The sequence below is a fragment of the Theobroma cacao genome, chromosome 3 (assembly GCF_000208745.1).
Source record: "Theobroma cacao cultivar B97-61/B2 chromosome 3, Criollo_cocoa_genome_V2, whole genome shotgun sequence".
Lineage (NCBI taxonomy): Eukaryota > Viridiplantae > Streptophyta > Magnoliopsida > Malvales > Malvaceae > Theobroma > Theobroma cacao.
The window spans coordinates 4,120,055-4,137,544 of NC_030852.1; the positions used below are offsets into that span (position 1 = coordinate 4,120,055).

The window sequence follows — 17,490 nt, forward strand, 5'->3', positions numbered from 1 at the left end:
TTGTTCACTTGATCGACCTCTTTTCTTTTGTATTTGTCTTGTAAGTCTTTGGATAAAAACTTGGTTAAAGTACACATTTAGTCCCTATACTTAAGCGTTTTCTTCAATTTAGTTCTTTTGCTCAAAATCGCGACAATTAAATCCATTAGTTTTAAGAATTGCTTCAATTTAGTCTCTCTAATATTCTTCATCCAAATTGACCGTTATGGTATTAACATCAACACTGATGTGGCACCAGATGCTGATGTCACATGTGAGGTGATTTCGAGTTGTTGACATGGCACTGTCATGTTAGCTTGACATGCTGATGTGGTAATGCCACATCACTATTTTATTCTTTTCATTCTTTTCTCCAAAAGAATATGCACTTGTTGAGGTTTGAACCAAGGATTTCTAGCAAGCACACCAAGGTCTTTTGCTTGTGTTTCTTGTCTTCTTTTCTTTTATCTTTTTCTTTCTCATTTTTCTTTTTTTCTCCAAAACTGTCATTTTGATGTTTTTTTACACTATCAAAAACCCTAGCTATAAAGCTTCTTTTTCTATTTGTTCCTTCCCCTTTATCTTTATTTACCCCCCCTTTGTTTTCTTTCTCTCTTCTCACCTTCTCTCTTCAAGACTAGCCACCATTGGCCATTGTCGTAGGCCACTGGTCGTCAGCAATTGGTCATCGATTTTCGGTCATTAGTCTTTTAAAGGAAAAGGTGAGAGGAAAGAGAGAGAAAAAAAGAGGAGATAAAGAAAGATAGGGGAATGACAACTAGTGACTGATGACAATGATCGGCAATCAAAAAGAAAAAAAAAAAGAGGAAGTAAAGATAGAGAGGAAGGAAAATAATGAGAAAAACATCCTTTGATAACTAGAGTTTTTAAGAATGTAAGGAATGTTTAAAATAACGTAGTTTTGAAGAAAGGAAAAAAAATAAGAAAGAAAAAGAGGGAAGAAAAGAAGAAAAGAAACAATTCCAAGAAATAATTAGAAACAGGGGGCTTAAGTATGGTGGTAAGGATTTTAATGTGCTTGTTAGAGGTTTTTGTTCGAATCTTAACAAGTGCACATTCTTTTGGAGGATTAAGGGACTAATGGAGAAAAAAAGAAAAAGAAGAAGAAATAATCCGTGCCACGTGGCATTGCAAGTGAAAAAGAAATAATCTATGCCATGTGGCATCGCACATTCTTTCGAAGGGACTAATGGAGAAAGGAAGGAAGAGAAGAAGAAATAATCCGTGCCACGTAGCATTGCAAGAGAAGAAGAAATAATTTATCCCACGTGGCAGCTGTCGTGATTTTGGGTAGAAGAATTAAATTAAAAAAAAACCCTAAATATAAAGACAAAATGGGTACTAAAAAATTATATAAACATTGAAATATATACAAAAAACCATGCTAAAAGTAAGAAAATGATTATAATATTTTGGATAATTTTGATAATGTCATTTGAATATATTAACTAATGAAGAATACCCGTACTACAGAAAACAAATATAAAATTCCATTCAACTCCCTCATTATAAAACCCTAAACTTAAGATTGAATTTATTACTTAAATAAGAAATAGATTTGTTTTCATAAATCTTATCTTGTCTTATTTTATACCTTTAAAAGGAAAAAAATTTTCAATGATTTCGATAAGATGCTCGATCGTATAAATTTCTCCATCAACACGTTATGTTCTTTGGGCCAACGCACAGAGGCAAAAGTTTCGGGGTCAAAACGCAATCTTTAATACCTCCCCTTTAGTCAAACTTTAACACAATCCAATACCATTCCAAAACTTGGGTGCCAAATTTCAGTTGGTTTGTGCTTCATTCCTTTCCTATAATTTTTTAATCTTTATTACTAAACCAGCTTAATGAACCGGATGACTGTGAGATGGGAAACCGGGTTTGCTTGGGGGCCAAGGACACCACCGCGGTGCCACGCCAAAAACGCGAAACGACAGCATCACTTTTATATAACCAAACATTCATTTCTTGTATCATCTTACGCTAAAAGCGGCTTTCCAGAGCTACGCCTCTCATTTCCATTTGCCACAAAAACCCTAGCGTCCGCACAGATTCCTCGTTTGCTCTCGGCACCCATGGGTAAGTCTCTGCATGTTCTTTTCCTCTTGTCGAAATTTTGACTTTCTGGTTCGCTCTTTATTCTTACGCTCGGTATCGGTGGTTGTTTTTGTTAACATCGGATCTGCTTGATTTACTCACTGATTGTTTGATTTTCGATCTGGTTTCATCGATAGTTTCACTCAATTTTATTTTCTTTATTTTCTGTTTGCATGCTTGTTAGCTTTTCGAATTACAAAAATCTGTATAAATGAAAATTGCAGCTAATCAATGCGTTTAAGGAGATGAGAGTTGCCGTTTTCACTCTATTGAGATTTTCGGGCTTGGAAAGTATGAACTAAAATTCGAAGTGTAATAGTTTTATCTTTTCTGGATTTTAGATTGCTTGAACGAACTTAAGTTGATTAGCTAAAATACCTTTTAATTGAGCTTTATTGACTAAGGCCGGAAACTTAAGGAACTTTGTTTGTAATAGTGTTATAATTATATCTTAAGTAGCTTTAGCCCTTATGTGTGTGGCGGTGGTGAAGATTGACAATTATTGGAAATTGACATGTCCAAAACTTCTCTGTTTTTCCTTTTTAATTGGTAGATATTGAGGCCGAGATCCGTGCATTGCAGCTTGACTCCACAGGTAGTAAACTCTTATTTGACTTTTATATGAATAAGATATAGTTTTTCTTTTCTTTTTTGAATCTCTTTTTTGAGTTCTATCATTGAATCTTAGCAGAAGATAATAATGGTGTGGTCAATCCTGAAGATGCAAAACCAGAAGTTGAAATGACAGATAAGGTGGAGGAGGAAGGTTGGTAGTATTGTTGAACTTTGTATTTATGTGGTCCTTATGTGTTTTTGTTAATGAAGGTGTTGGAGAAGAAGAGAAATGGAGAGAGTTAGAGTAGGAGATTTTTCCATTGTGGAAATCCATCTAATACATTAAATTCTAAACTTAGTTGAATTTATATTTTCTTTTTTTTTGCCTTCTCCAAAATGGCATTTGAGAGTTTTCATATTAACAAGTTTTTATTGATGTTTAGAACATAAAGATAGAAAGTAAAAATACATTGGTTTTGAAGCTTTTCTTGGAAGCTTTTAGATATAGTTCAAGGAGACCTTCCTTTTTTTGCGTGCAAAAGCGATATTAATGAGATATTTTGATCCCTCAGTAAGAGTTTCATGTTGTTGTCTTGCATATAGCATGATACTACTGGTAGACCTGATGACAGACTTGCAGATGCTGTATTTTCTTGTTTGTCTTAGATGTGACATGAAAATTGTATTGCTGTATGCAAACTGGCAGTTTTGCACTGCATGCTGATTTATGTGATGTTTCTGGTTTACACCAGCTATGTTGCATGGACTTGGGATTTGGTGTCAGACGTGGTATATTTCTGACATGGTATTTGTCAATTTTTACATTAATTTTAAAGATATATTCCTGCATATATTAAAGCGTTCAAGAAGTGTGGGACATACGTATATTAGGATAACGTGAAGAGTCCATGCAACATCACCAATCAGATGCATTATATACTTGTTTCTTCTTTGATGGACCTAAATGTTTTGCTAATTATTTCTATTTATACATTATTATTTTACAATGGTAGGCAGTTAAAGGTATAGTTAGTGATTACTTCTTTTGCCAATTTAGATCACCAAATAGGTGTAACTTAGATGCAAATTGTTATGCCTTTTTGACTTAATTCTCTTCTTTCTATGGTTTCTTTTGCTAAAAAGCTGACTGTCTTTTGTTATTTGTGATGAGCTTTGTTTTGACTGTGATTTAGAAAATGTCTGAAAGCTTTGCTACCATTGGTTTCAGGAATGAAGGATGAGCTTGATACAAAATCCCAGCCAGTTCAGGCTGAGCCAAAAGGTTCCTTCCTCCCCCTCCCCTTTCTTTCCCGTGCTTATCTGTATTATGTGTGTTACTTAAATATTCCAATTGTCATTTTCTTGTTCTCATTTTAATTTGGTTGTGCAGTGAAAGACAAGGAAGTATCTGCTCCAGAGGATGTTGAAGCGCTGGATGAAATGGAAATAGATAAGAAGCGCCACTTGAATGTTGTTTTTATTGGTCACGTTGGTAGGTATTCCTACTTCATGTTTTTTTATGTGAAAGTTGGCTTGCATTACATATATATGCCCATTGTGAACTGGGTATGCTGAGATAGGGAAAAGGTTAAAAATTGAACTATTGACCCCTCAAGCTGCTTGTGAACTATGTCTTTGTGTGAGCTCAATTGTGCATGTCAGCCACTTGCATGAATTGCTATGAAAATCAGTTAAAAGTTTGGCTATTGCTGGGACCTGCTTAGAAATTGAACTTTGAACTTGTGTAAATAGAATGCTACCATTTCTTTTTGGATGATTCAATGTTACCTTTGAACATCTTGATTGCAACCTTAGAAAGAGTGTTCAGTTTCCAATCTGAAGTTAGAACTGCTTTTGGTGGATGAAAAGAATAAATGAGGAACAGATTTTTAGCTCCTAAATGAGAAAAATTAAAACTACCCTCTGCAAAGGATGGGGAGCAATATCTTTTCAAACTATTTCCGTTTGGAAATAGACGAGGAACAATATGGGAGTTGCTACATGTCTTATCAAACTTAACAAATTAGAAAAAAGATTTTAATCTAACTTAATATATTTAGCCATTTTTTAAATTTCCTTATTTTTAATCTAAAAATATCAAATACTGCTGGTGACTAATGTGATTCAGGAATGTTGTTTTTATATAGAATTTAAATAAATTATCTCCATCATATGTTTTGACTTTGTGTTACAATTGATTTATAGATGCTGGCAAGTCAACAACTGGAGGCCAGATACTCTTCCTCAGTGGTCAAGTCGATGACCGTACAATCCAGAAGTATGAGAAAGAAGCAAAGGATAAGAGTAGAGAAAGCTGGTGAGCCTTAAGTTTGGTTTATAATTTGGATAGTGAAAATTAATGCTGTTTTTTTTTTTAACATTTACATGTTGGTTTTTTTGAAGAGCATGAAAATGCCTGGATTTGGGCTTTATGAACACTTGATTTTAAAATTTTAGCATACATATAACAGTACAAGTCAGTAAATTTTTTATTTTGTTTCTCATCACTGCATCAGTTTCTGATGAGTTCGCTGTAGATGATTTGCATGAAAAAGTGAAGGGTGAGGGCATGATTTTATGGTCGTAGGTTTGAAATTTAGAGGATTATGCTTGTTGTTCCTGATGGACATGAAAAAAGCTAACCAAGTTAGCTTGAATTCTGAGCCATGATGCAATTTAGGTTAAACATGGTTGTACTAAAAATTAACCATGACTTGAATGAGTCTCTAACTAGATGCACTAGTGTAAAGCAATTTGAAGATTTAAATAACCATTGGCAGGAGGCAGCATGTTAGCTGTGGTTTTAGCTGAAAGTCATGTTTAGGGGAGAAACCCATTTTATCTATCCAAGCAACAGGAAGGTTGCATTGTGATTAACTGTACTAAAGATGTATTCATTGAAGGAATTAATGGCACTTGGATCAGTAATTGGTTTGTTGAGATTGTTAATCACGTCTAATAAAATGGAAACCATTTCCTTTTTCACTTTTCTTGTATGCCATAAGTGCTGAGCTGGTTTTTTTGTCTATTATATCATTTTTCTGTCCTTACTTTTGAAGATTTAGGTTTGTTTTGAAGGATTTCACATATCAGAATGCTATTGCTTTTTGCAACTGTAAATTTGTTGTGCAATTTGTCTCTTCTGAGAATCGTCCATAAATATACTATTTTAAATTTGTTTCCAATTCCTTGCAGCTCTTTGAATGGGAAATCGTATTCTGTTGGGTCAACATTATTCTTGCTCTCTGTCTTTCTGTCTCTCTCTCTCTCTCTCTCACACACACACACACACAAACACACACATTGCTGTTACCCTTTCATGATTTGCTTAATTCAGCACCTCTCAATTACCTTAGTGAGAATGTTTTACAGACGGGATTTTGAGTTACTGCATTGTCTAACTTGACTATTTTCCATGTGTTAGGTATATGGCATATATTATGGACACAAATGAAGAGGAGAGGATTAAGGTACTGTACAATGGGGAAATTTTGTTATAAACTTTGAGAGTATGGTGTCATATACTTCTTGTGATGCTGTCAACATTTATTCATGATTAGCTAAGCTGTAGTAGTTAATCTGGGAGTTTATTAAATTTGAACTATTGATTGCAGGGTAAAACTGTTGAAGTTGGAAGAGCACACTTTGAGACTGAGACAACTAGATTTACTATTTTGGATGCACCAGTAAGGGGATTGCCCCTGAACTACATTGTTTTTAGTTTTACTCGTTACTTTATTCTAGCTTTTGATGCACTATTTAATTGTTTGTAGGATTATTTGATGTTTTTCTTTTCAATTTTTAAAATTCTTTTATTATGTTAATTTGTAAATTGAAATTTTTTCTGGGTTTTGATTTGTGGTTAGTTGAATTGCTTTCCTATTTCACCTGTAATGCCTCTTCTCACATGCGGCTCTATTTTGCTCCTTTTATATTATAACTTATATTACATTATTAACGTTTCCAGGATCATTTTCATAGTGCATCATCATAGATTTGTTTTATACATCTTAAGGTTACAGAATGGCATGCCATGTTACTCTATAGCAATACTATGCATAAATTAAGAGATTAAGTGATAACAAATATGAATAAAGCCCTTCCCTTGCATATACTATTCATTAGGTATGCCTTTGGGTATTGTGTAAATGCATTTCATTTGCTCATACCTGATTAAGAAAGAAATCAAACAATTCATTTTCTTTCAGATGCATATTTATATTTTTGTTTAAAACTAAATATGATTCTGCATTGACTACGTAGGGTCACAAGAGTTATGTTCCAAATATGATCAGTGGGGCAGCTCAAGCCGATATAGGTGTTCTGGTAAGTTACATCCGGTGTCTCTTCATTACCTACCTTATATAATGTATGGGTTGCAGGTTTTGAATTTCTAAACTTCCCTCTGGTCTTTAAATTAGGTGATTTCTGCTCGTAAAGGGGAATTTGAAACTGGATATGAGAGGGGTGGGCAGACCCGTGAACATGTCCAGCTGGCAAAGACCTTGGGTGTGGCGAAGCTACTTGTAGTAGTTAATAAGATGGATGACCATACTGTCAACTGGTCTAAAGAAAGGTGTTTTGCCTTGCTTTCACCATAAGTCTGAGCTCTTGTGCTGTCTTTTGTGTGCGTTGTGTGTTGTGGGTTTCTGTGTTAATAGTATTGATGTAGGTCATCTTCCTCAGGTATGATGAAATTGAGTCAAAGATGACACCTTTTCTGAGGTCCTCAGGCTACAATGTGAAGAAAGGTATTGGAACTGTTGTTTTTTAATTAGTTGCAAGTTGCAATTATCTCTTGGTGATGTTTTCAAGCTTTTAGAATCAATCACGTATGTTACCATGAGTGAGATATTGAAGTATTTGCCATGCAGAGGAAATAGACGAGCTAACAAATTGCCTTGCATTTTTTGTAGCATTTTTATGGTCTGCTTATGTGATTGTATCTTGTCTTCTACTGTCAACAGACATATAGAGGTTTTTTAGTCTGATATGATAATGTAGAACTCTGCTATTATCTTCTAAAGAGATTTTACATATTGTAGTTTTGATATTGATGTTTAACTCATTGAGCAAGATCTGGTTTTATCAAATTATTTTGTGAGTTGAAATTATGGATTAGAAGCAGATAATGCTGTCAGTTTGTTTAGAGAACTTGGTTGCTGTTTGATGAACTAAAATTTCAATGGTGCAAAATTATGTAATATTCAATTACTTTTCTTTGCATTATACTCTATTCTGCCTAATTGTACATTAATATCTAACTTCAACTACTTAAATGCTTAATATTTGAATTGTTGATCTATCTTGCTCCTTGCATGGTATAACTTTTAATAGGATCAGATGATGATATAGCATGCTGCTTTATGTTAGTAAAGTTTATATTGCCATGTTAGAATCTTGCTTAATTTGCTGAGCATATAATTTACCCTTTAAAACCAGTTATATTTTATTGTTTATTTTTGCCTGAACCTGCAGATGTTCAGTTCCTACCAATATCTGGTCTTGTTGGTACTAACATGAAAACAAGAGTAGATAAGAGTACATGTCCTTGGTGGAATGGTCCCTGCCTATTTGAAGCCCTCGATTCTGTTGAAGTTCCTCTCAGAGATCCAAAAGGTCCATTTAGGTAGTGGTCCAGAGCCCATCTTACATAACAGGATTCACTGCCCACGCAACTTTTATGTTTGATTCTAGTTCCTGCCATGTACTAATAGTGTGTAAATTTTAATTCTTGGTCACCTTATATGACACATCTAATGATTTGTTATTGACCCTATAGGATGCCTATAATTGACAAATTCAAAGACATGGGAACTGTTGTTATGGGAAAGGTAGAATCTGGAAGTGTGCGTGAGGGTGATTCCTTATTGGTTATGCCAAACAAGGTGCTTGATCTTCACAATTTTTCCATTATATTTATGTGTATATGGTTTTTTATTTTTAATTTAAGGGGTCTGAGGATTTTATGCATGGATTGCAGGCTCAGGTGAAAGTTCTAGCTGTGTATTGTGATGAAAATAAGGTTAGGTGTGCAGGACCTGGTGAAAACTTACGGGTTAGATTATCTGGGATTGAAGAAGAGGACATATTATCGGGTTTCGTCTTGTCAAGTGTTGGTAAGTTTTTCTCAATGGAGTTCTTCATTAACCTTTACAATCCTTTTTTCTAATTCTACTTGTTTGTCTTTTATATTTATAGTAAATTGTATTAGTTTTGCCTTATTTTTGGGGTTTAATGTTTGTTTTTCCTGCATGCAGTAAAATCGATAGCTGCTGTCACTGAATTTACAGCCCAGCTGCAGATCCTTGAGTTGCTTGAAAATGTATGCATGAATGTCATTTTCTGTTATCCTTATTTAATAAAATCTACACATTTAAAGTATAATGTCCTAATTATTTTCTGTCTTGAATGTTGTTTAGGCTATTTTTACAGCTGGATATAAGGCTGTGTTGCATATTCATTCTGTTGTTGAGGAATGCGAGATAGTTGAGCTACTACAGCAGATTGATCCAAAGACAAAGAAGCCCATGAAAAAGAAAGTTCTTTTTGTGAAGAATGGTGCTGTTGTTGTGTGTCGCATTCAGGTTTGGATTCTTTCTTTTAAATAAACCAAATTGGGGGTGTATGCTTTTTTGTCCAGTTCAATGCACTAAGTTAAACATGTTTAGTAACTTTGAGGGAGATATAAGTTTTTAGGTTAGGATCTAGAAAATTGGCTGCATTGTTGTATATAGTTTGAAATCAAACTGAATAAATTGCTAGATTGACCAAAGTGAGAAAACAGTTGGAAAGCACTTGTTGGTGAGTTTTTTTATCACAGGAGTAGAAGTGGAAATAGTGGGATAGCACTATGAACTAATGGCAAACCGCTAACACCTCTGTTTTTGGGGCTCCACATATGGGAAAAATTCTCTGATAAATTAGAAACAGGTAGCTGGTGCTATGTTTCTGAGTTGGTTGAACTTGTATTTATAACGTGGTTGTCTTCTCTCCGATGTGAGCACATGTGCCTGCACATTCTGTTTTCAGTGTATGTTGTCTGTGTAGTGGAGAGGAGGCTGGAAAGTCCAATCTGTATGTTACATACGTCAATTAATTATTAACTGAAGTAAAAGATGTTTCAGAATGGAAGACAATGGCTGAATTAGTCTCTGTTTTTTCGGGGTTGATAAAATACTTTGTTCTTTTGCTTTTCAGGTGAACAACTTGATTTGCATTGAGAAGTTCTCAGATTTTCCACAACTTGGGAGATTCACTCTTCGTACTGAAGGTAATGGAGACAAGCTCTTTTCATTGCCAATAAATTATTGTTCTTAGTGGCTGTGGGTGACATGAATTGTCATGTCTGCAGGAAAAACCGTTGCAGTTGGAAAAGTCACTGATCTTTCTTCAAGTAGTAGTGCTTAATACAATTTTGTTCTTAGAGGTGAGAATTTAAATATTGAAGGTTATTTCTGCTCCTCTATGTGAAGTTCTTTTTGGGATCGCTGTTATTCTCCTGCACGATATATTTAATGCAAGAGAGAACAATCCACCGAGAAAAGGATGAAAAGAGAAAAAGAGTTTTGAGTTGATCATCAATTGGTGATCTTTCAATTTAGTCTTCTAACATAAAATTGTAGTTAAATATCATTTTGTCCTTTCGGGGATAGAGGGTTGGGATTTTTCACCAAAATATTGCCTTATTATTGCAACACTTACTTTTACTGTTGTTGGAGAAGGGTCTTTGTTATCGCTATGCTAGTTGGTAGCACCTTTGAAGAGTTGGGGGGATTTTGTTGTGGAAGCATTACGCGGTTGAAAGTAGTTTACTCACAGTATACCATGCCATCCGATTTCTTTTTTTTTTCTCTCTGCTATGGTAATAGAGGTTTAAGCAGGAAATGGTCCTAGACTTTGTTTTAGGTATTGTTTCTGTGTCATATGCTCAAGGGATTGCCCTAATTTTCATGAACTCCTAGTAGAACCCTGGCAAACATATGAGCAATATTTAACGTGGCAGGTACGATGACAGGACAGTCAATTCTGGTGTACCAAATCCAGCAGCAGCACGGAGAGAGTTGAGTTGAGTTGAGATAGTCGCCAAGAGGAAGAAGTGTTACAAAGTGTTGCTCTAGATATTGCATTACAGATGACTTTGATGTAATAGTGTCTTTGGGAAGATGAGATGGTTATTGTTGCTCCAATAGTGGTTTTGGGGGCGTTTATGCTTTTGATATTGTGGGATGATGGGTGTATAGTATTAACTGATTCCACACCCATTTGTCAATTTAAAAATACCCAATTATGATTAATGGTGTTCAATCAGTTTGATTAAAGTTTTTGTTCAATCAGTTATGGATATATTTAGATTCAATTTAGCTTATTGTTGGATAAGTAAGGGTAACAGAACATTTAACTCAGTTAATTTTTTTTATTTATTAATTTAGATCACATCTTTTAATTTATTTGGACCCAATTAGATTCTCATTTTGATCTACTTATCTCTATCTTTGGGTCTTAATAATTTACACAATTGAATTTTCATTTTTTTTTCATTAGGCCTAGGTCTCATTATTTTTTGTATGGTTGGAATTACACCTTTTATTTTTTGGTAAAAAGGGAGTAGTGCGAACCGTGACTTCAGGTGTCCTGGGCATAACCTCCAGCCACCATTATCCACACCAAATTAACCGTCACTACCACTATCGAATTTGCCATCATCGTCATCGCCGTAACACTCTAGCTACCATGGCTGTAATGGTCAAATTAGGTACCCATTTTGACATCCAGCCTGTCAAAAAGAACCTATGGGAGTCACCGACACACTATTCAATTGTTGAGGAGGAAATAGATGAAAAGTTATGTTACATTGATATCTTGTCATACATAAAATATAAGCAATATCCAGAACAAGTTTCGAAGAACAGTAAAAGAATTATAAGAGGGGATGAGAATGAGATTTTTCCCTGATGGGGAAATTTCGTAGAAAAAAGGTCACGATCAAGTGCTTTTAACGCATGTAAAAGCCGTTGAAACTAAGAGAATAGCCGAGAAATTTGATGAAGGAATTTGTGGATCACATGCAAATGGACACATGATGGCTATGCCACCGACAATAAGTTTATATTGGTTAACAATGGAAAAGAACTGTGTTAATTTTGCTAGAATATGTCATAAATTGTAAGATATGTGAAGATAATATTCATCACTACATGCTCTTTTACATGTCCTAGCGCCTAAGTGGCCTTTTTCTAAGTGGAGGAATGGATGTAATTGGACTTACTTTGAAATCTTCCAATGGACAATTATTCATCCTGATAGTTCTTAATTGTTTCATAAAATGGGTGGAGGTTGCATCTTATGTTAGTGTGACACATACAGTTGTCTATAAATTTATTATAAAAAAAATATGTTGGTATGAACTCTCAAAATGAATCATTTTAAAAAATACTTTTAATTTGAATAATAAGATAACGACTAAAGTTTGTGCTTAATATAAAAAAAAACCATATTTTTAGCACCATATCATCAAAAAATGAATGGAGAAGTAGAGACCACTAAACTAATAAGAATATCAAGAGGATTGTCGAGAAATTGAAACATCTGTACACAAATTGACACGAGAAGTTGCCTTTTGCATAGCATGCATATTGAGTGTGAATTTGTTGTCCACAATATCCCCTCCATTTTCATTAGGATATGGATTAGAAGCAATAGTTCCAATTGAAGTGGAAACCCCTTTTGTAAGATTCTTGAGGAAGGTTGAATGGGGGGAAGTTTGATTTGGTCCATTATCGTTATGAACAGTTAAACCTCATTGAAGAGAGAAGGCTTGTGGGACTTTGTCATGGCTAGTTGTATTAAAGAAGACTGATGTGAACATATAACAAGAAAGTTTATCCACGATGCTTTCAGGAAGGATAATTAATTCTGAAAAAAATTCTTCCTATTCAACAACATCCTAATAGAAAATAAATATCAAATTAGGAAGGCCGATATGTGGTGAAGAAAGTTTTTTCTGATGGCAAATTAATTTTGAGAAGTGGACGGAAATGATTTACCTAACTTGATCAATGCTTATCCAATCAAGAAGATTATACTTGAAGTCAAAAGAGAGAAAAAAAAGTCTAAATAATAGGGAAAAATTGTGTTTAAAAAAAGGAGGAGGGGCTCAAGTTGAAAACCCAAAAAAGGTTACTCGAACTCAAAAGAGAAGACACCTAAGCTGAAAACTTGAAAGGATAGCTTAGGTATGAGGAAGAGTAGAATGATTTGGGTTTCAAACCTACTTGAGCTGTGTGTTTAGACCTAATTTTATTTTAGTTATTTAATTTTTTTTTATTCCTATACTAAGCATATATTTAAACTTATTAACTTATTTAAAAAAAATACTATCTAAAAAGTTTTAGTTAGTTAAATTGAATAATAAAAATCATAATTATTTGGAATTGTTTTTTTTTTTTTAAAATGAATTTTTGGGAAAGTTGCAATTGACAATTTATTAAATTTTCCTAGGCAAAAATAATTATGGGACCTTATCAAAAGTGTTAGAGGAATCTCCAAAAGTATTTTTAAGAATAAGATTTTTTTTTAAATAATTACTAAAACATGTAAAAACTATGTAGTAATGAAAATATTTATTAAATTAAAAATTTCATCATGAATTTATTTGTTTGCATATGCATTTAATATTAATTATATAAATAAATAAAAATTCTCCAATGATGGACTTTTAAGAGACCTGCAGGTAACAATTTTCTTGAAAATCGTAAGTGAGAAAATTTTCTTAAATTTTACCAAAAATGTTGAAGAATTTAGAAAAAAATTTCAATATAAAAAGTTTTTTATTTAGTTTTTTTAAAATAAAATGAAAAATAATAAAGATCTAAAATGGGTATAAAAAAGAAATAAGAAAGAGACGAGGATTTAATCCGAACAATTTTTTTTTCATTAGATGTTAAGATAACCTAACGATAGAATCTATTTAAGGAAATAAATTATTTTTTTAAATGCTTTTGAGGTGAGGGAACTTTTTTAGATTTCGTCAAAAAGTGTTGAAAAATTTAAGAAAAGTTTGTAATATATATAAAAAAAAGAGATAACGAAACTAGAATAAAAAAAACACAGATAATTAAAGGAAATAGGATAAATGGTGGTACCTTAATTAGGACCACCTATCATTCAAAAGATTGGCAAACCTATTTTAAAGGTCCAGGTGCTTAACCATTGAACTCTAGCTTCATAAATATTAAAGGGACGACTTTTTCTTTAGCTCTCAAAGATAAGGTATTTTAAAAAATAATATATATTTTTTATTTTAACAGTTTTTAGTAAAAAAAAAAGATTTTTGAATGAAATTGCTCTTAATAAAATTTTCTCATATTCACGTGCACGTGTTGAAAAAAAATATTATTATATGTTATGTTGAAAAAAAAATTATTACATGCTATTTGTAACATCTCATCCCTCGGGATGTTAATTTCATAGACAGATTTTACCAACAAAGATGAATTGTGGCTATTATGGATAAGAAACGTTCAAGTGGAAATGGATAAGTTGACGTAGGATTTCGTTTTGATTTGTGGTTAGTTGAATTGCTTTCCTATTTCACCTGTAATGCCCCTTCTCACATGCGGCTCTATTTTGCTCCTTTCATATTATAACTTATATTACATTATTGACGTTTCCAGGATCATTTTCACAGTGCATCATCATAGATCTGTTTTATACATCTTAAGGTTACAGAATGGCATGCCATGTTACTCTATAGCAATACTACTCATAAATTCATTAAGAGAGTAAGTGATGACAAATATGAATAAAGCCCTTCCCTAGCATATACTATTCATTAGGTATGCCTTTCGGTATTGTGTAAATGCAGTTCATTTGCTCATACCTGATTAAGAAAGAAACCAAACAATTCATTTTCTTTTGGATGCAGATTTATATTTTTGTTCAAAACTAAATATGATTCTGCATTGACCACGTAGGGACACAAGAGTTATGTTCCTAATATGATCAGTGGGGCAGCTCAAGCCGATATAGGTGTTCTGGTAAGTTACATCCATTGTCTCTTCATTAACTACCTTATATAATGTATGGGTTGCAGGTTTTGAATTTCTGAACTTCCCTCTTGTCTTTAAATTAGGTGATTTCTGCTCGTAAAGGGGAATTTGAAACTGGATATGAGAGGGGTGGGCAGACCCTTGAACATGTCCAGCTGGCAAAGACCTTGGGTGCGGCGAAGCTACTTGTAGTAGTTAATAAGATGGATGACCATACCGTCAACTGGTCTAAAGAAAGGTGTTTTGCCTGGCTTTCACCATAAGTCTGATCTCTTGTGCTGTCTTTTTTGTGCGTTGTGTGTTGTGGGTTTCTGTGTTAATAGTATTGATGCAGGTCATCTTCCTCAGGTATGATGAAATTGAGTCAAAGATGACACCTTTTCTGAGGTCCTCAGGCTACAATGTGAAGAAAGGTATTGGAACTGTTGTTTTTTAATTAGTTGCAAGTTGCAATTATTTCTTGGTGATGTTCTCAAGCTTTTAGAATCAATCACGTATGTTACCATGAGTGAGATATTGAAGTATTTGCCATGCAGAGGAAATAGATGAGCCAACATATTGCCTTGCATTTTTTGTAGCATTTTTATGGTTTGCTTATGTGATTGGCTCTTGTCTTCTACTGTCAACAGACATATAGAGGTTTTTTAGTCTGATATGATAATGTAGAACTCTGCTATTATCTTCTAAAGAGATTTTACATATTGTAGTTTTAATATGGATGTTTAACTTATTGAGCAAGATCTGGTTTTGTCAAATTATTTTGTGAGTTGAAATTATGGATTAGAAGCACATAATGCTGTCAGTTTGTTTAGAGAACTTGGTTGCTGTTTGATGAACTAAAATTTCAATGGTGAAAAATTATGTAATATTCAATTACTTTTCTTTGCATTATACTCTATTCTGCCTAATTGTACATTAATATCTAATTTGGCTTCAACTACTTAAATGCTCAATATTTGAATTGTTGATCTATCTTGCTCCTTGCATGGTATAACTCTTAATAGGATCAGATGATGATAGCATGCTGCTTATGTTAGTAAAGTTTATATTGCCATGTTAGAATCTTGCTTAATTTGCTGAGCATATAATTTACACTTTAAAACCAGTTATATTTTATTGTTTACTTTGCCTGAACCTGCAGATGTTTAGTTCCTACCAATATCTGGTCTTGTTGGTACTAACATGAAAACAAGAGTAGATAAGAGTACATGTCCTTGGTGGAATGGTCCCTGCCTATTTGAAGCCCTTGATTCTATTGAAGTTCCTCTCAGAGATCCAAAAGGTCCATTTAGGCAGTGGTCCAGAGCCTATCTTACTGTCACAGCCCAATCCTGAGCCATGATCGGCGCATAGACTTAATAGGTATAAGCCATCGGGCTCAAGCGAGCCTTTTTATGAAAACTTATTCATTAGATCATTTGTCTTTCATTTACCTCTAAGGTTCTTAATTCATAATTATTAAAAATAATTTATTCTTAGGGATAAATCATGGCAACTGAACATATACCGTTCACAAAATAATATTATCATTTGTCAATCTGTGGCGATATTACTATTTAAGCTAAACATTCGGTGTTTACAACCAACCTCATAAATTACATTTAAATAGGCATATACACATACAACAGAGCTCGACTATCAGCGGAGTGACTCTAACGTGGATACTATCATGGAGTGTTCTAGTAACCTATCGTAAGATGAACAGGAGGAAACGCCTCTACCTAAGATCCAACTATCTTTGAACTTGAAAACTAAAACATGAAATTGAAAAGGATGAGTATAAACCCAGTGAGTGAACATAGGAAGAGAACAAGCAAATGATATGGAGAGTTTTTCGAAAACATGATGCACTCGTTTAAAAACAATGCAATTTTATATATTATGAACAAAACTCGATGTCGTGCTATTTTTCAACTCATTTTAAAACATTTAGGAAGTTCAAGCAAGGCAAGCATAGCAGAGCGAATCTCGCTGTAGCGAGAATTAATTTTTGCTGCAGCGAACTTCAAGGTAAAATTTTGAACCAACAACCTAAGGGTTTCTCGCTGTAGCGAGAATGCATTTCGCTGCAGCGAAAATCCAGAGCAAAGGTTAAGGCCATCCACCCAAGAGTTTCTCGCTGTAGTGAAAAGACATTTTCGCTACAGCAAAATTTCTGGCCAAATGAAATTAGGGGAATTTTCACTGATATAAAAATCCAATCTTGTTGCCATGAAAATCAAGTTAAACACATTTGACAATAATCAAGTTTCAACAGTCAATACAATCACATATTAATTCCAATCCTCTCTATATAGTAAATATATATATATATATATAAGCACGTATACTAACACTGCGTCACCCAAATCATATGCACTCCCACACCGCACATAACCGGAGTCATTGTGTGCACCCCCACATCACGCACAGCTAATGCCATTGTGTGCACCCCCACAACGTGCACAGGCAATATCATCAGTCACACTTCCGCACCCTGTCATCATCGGCATGTGCACTCCCACACCACACATACGCGGTTATAATTATCACACAATATTAACTATCAAAACACAACATATATATATATATATATATATATATATATATATATATATATATATATATATCAACATAATATAGGAGCATAAGGATTCATCATATTGCGCATTCACAACATACAACGTTTCATCAAGGGCTTGTTCCCATGCAAATTTTAAAGAAAAATCAATAAAATATTTCAAGTGGTTCAATCAGGCATATAATCATTTATTTCAAAACATTTTAATACAAGTTCATTCACCTT

General features: G+C 33.8%; 2 protein-coding genes across 6 annotated transcripts; both read left to right on the forward strand.

The window, feature by feature from the left end:
- On the forward strand, window positions 1,845–11,018 carry LOC18604270 (eukaryotic peptide chain release factor GTP-binding subunit ERF3A). 5 transcript variants are annotated; one of them, XM_018118028.1, is made up of 19 exons: window positions 1,845–2,082; window positions 2,654–2,695; window positions 2,789–2,866; window positions 3,884–3,937; window positions 4,046–4,147; window positions 4,861–4,972; window positions 6,080–6,125; window positions 6,270–6,341; window positions 6,919–6,981; window positions 7,077–7,231; window positions 7,342–7,406; window positions 8,134–8,284; window positions 8,438–8,543; window positions 8,639–8,774; window positions 8,916–8,980; window positions 9,078–9,242; window positions 9,856–9,928; window positions 10,010–10,084; window positions 10,661–11,018. In XM_018118028.1, the coding sequence occupies exons 1-18, from the start codon at window positions 1,851–1,853 to the stop codon at window positions 10,063–10,065; spliced, it is 1,773 nt and encodes a 590-aa protein (XP_017973517.1). In that variant the 5' UTR covers window positions 1,845–1,850; the 3' UTR covers window positions 10,066–10,084; window positions 10,661–11,018. The 5 variants fall into 5 exon arrangements, with proteins under 5 accessions (XP_017973517.1, XP_017973518.1, XP_017973519.1 ...); XM_018118029.1 differs by having other exon boundaries at window positions 10,673–11,018; XM_018118030.1 differs by having other exon boundaries at window positions 10,678–11,018.
- Window positions 14,368–15,156, forward strand: LOC108660468 (eukaryotic peptide chain release factor GTP-binding subunit ERF3A-like). Its single transcript, XM_018116749.1, has 4 exons — window positions 14,368–14,438; window positions 14,631–14,693; window positions 14,789–14,943; window positions 15,054–15,156. Exons 1-4 carry the CDS (start codon window positions 14,397–14,399, stop codon window positions 15,139–15,141), a joined length of 348 nt encoding a protein of 115 aa, XP_017972238.1. The 5' UTR covers window positions 14,368–14,396; the 3' UTR covers window positions 15,142–15,156.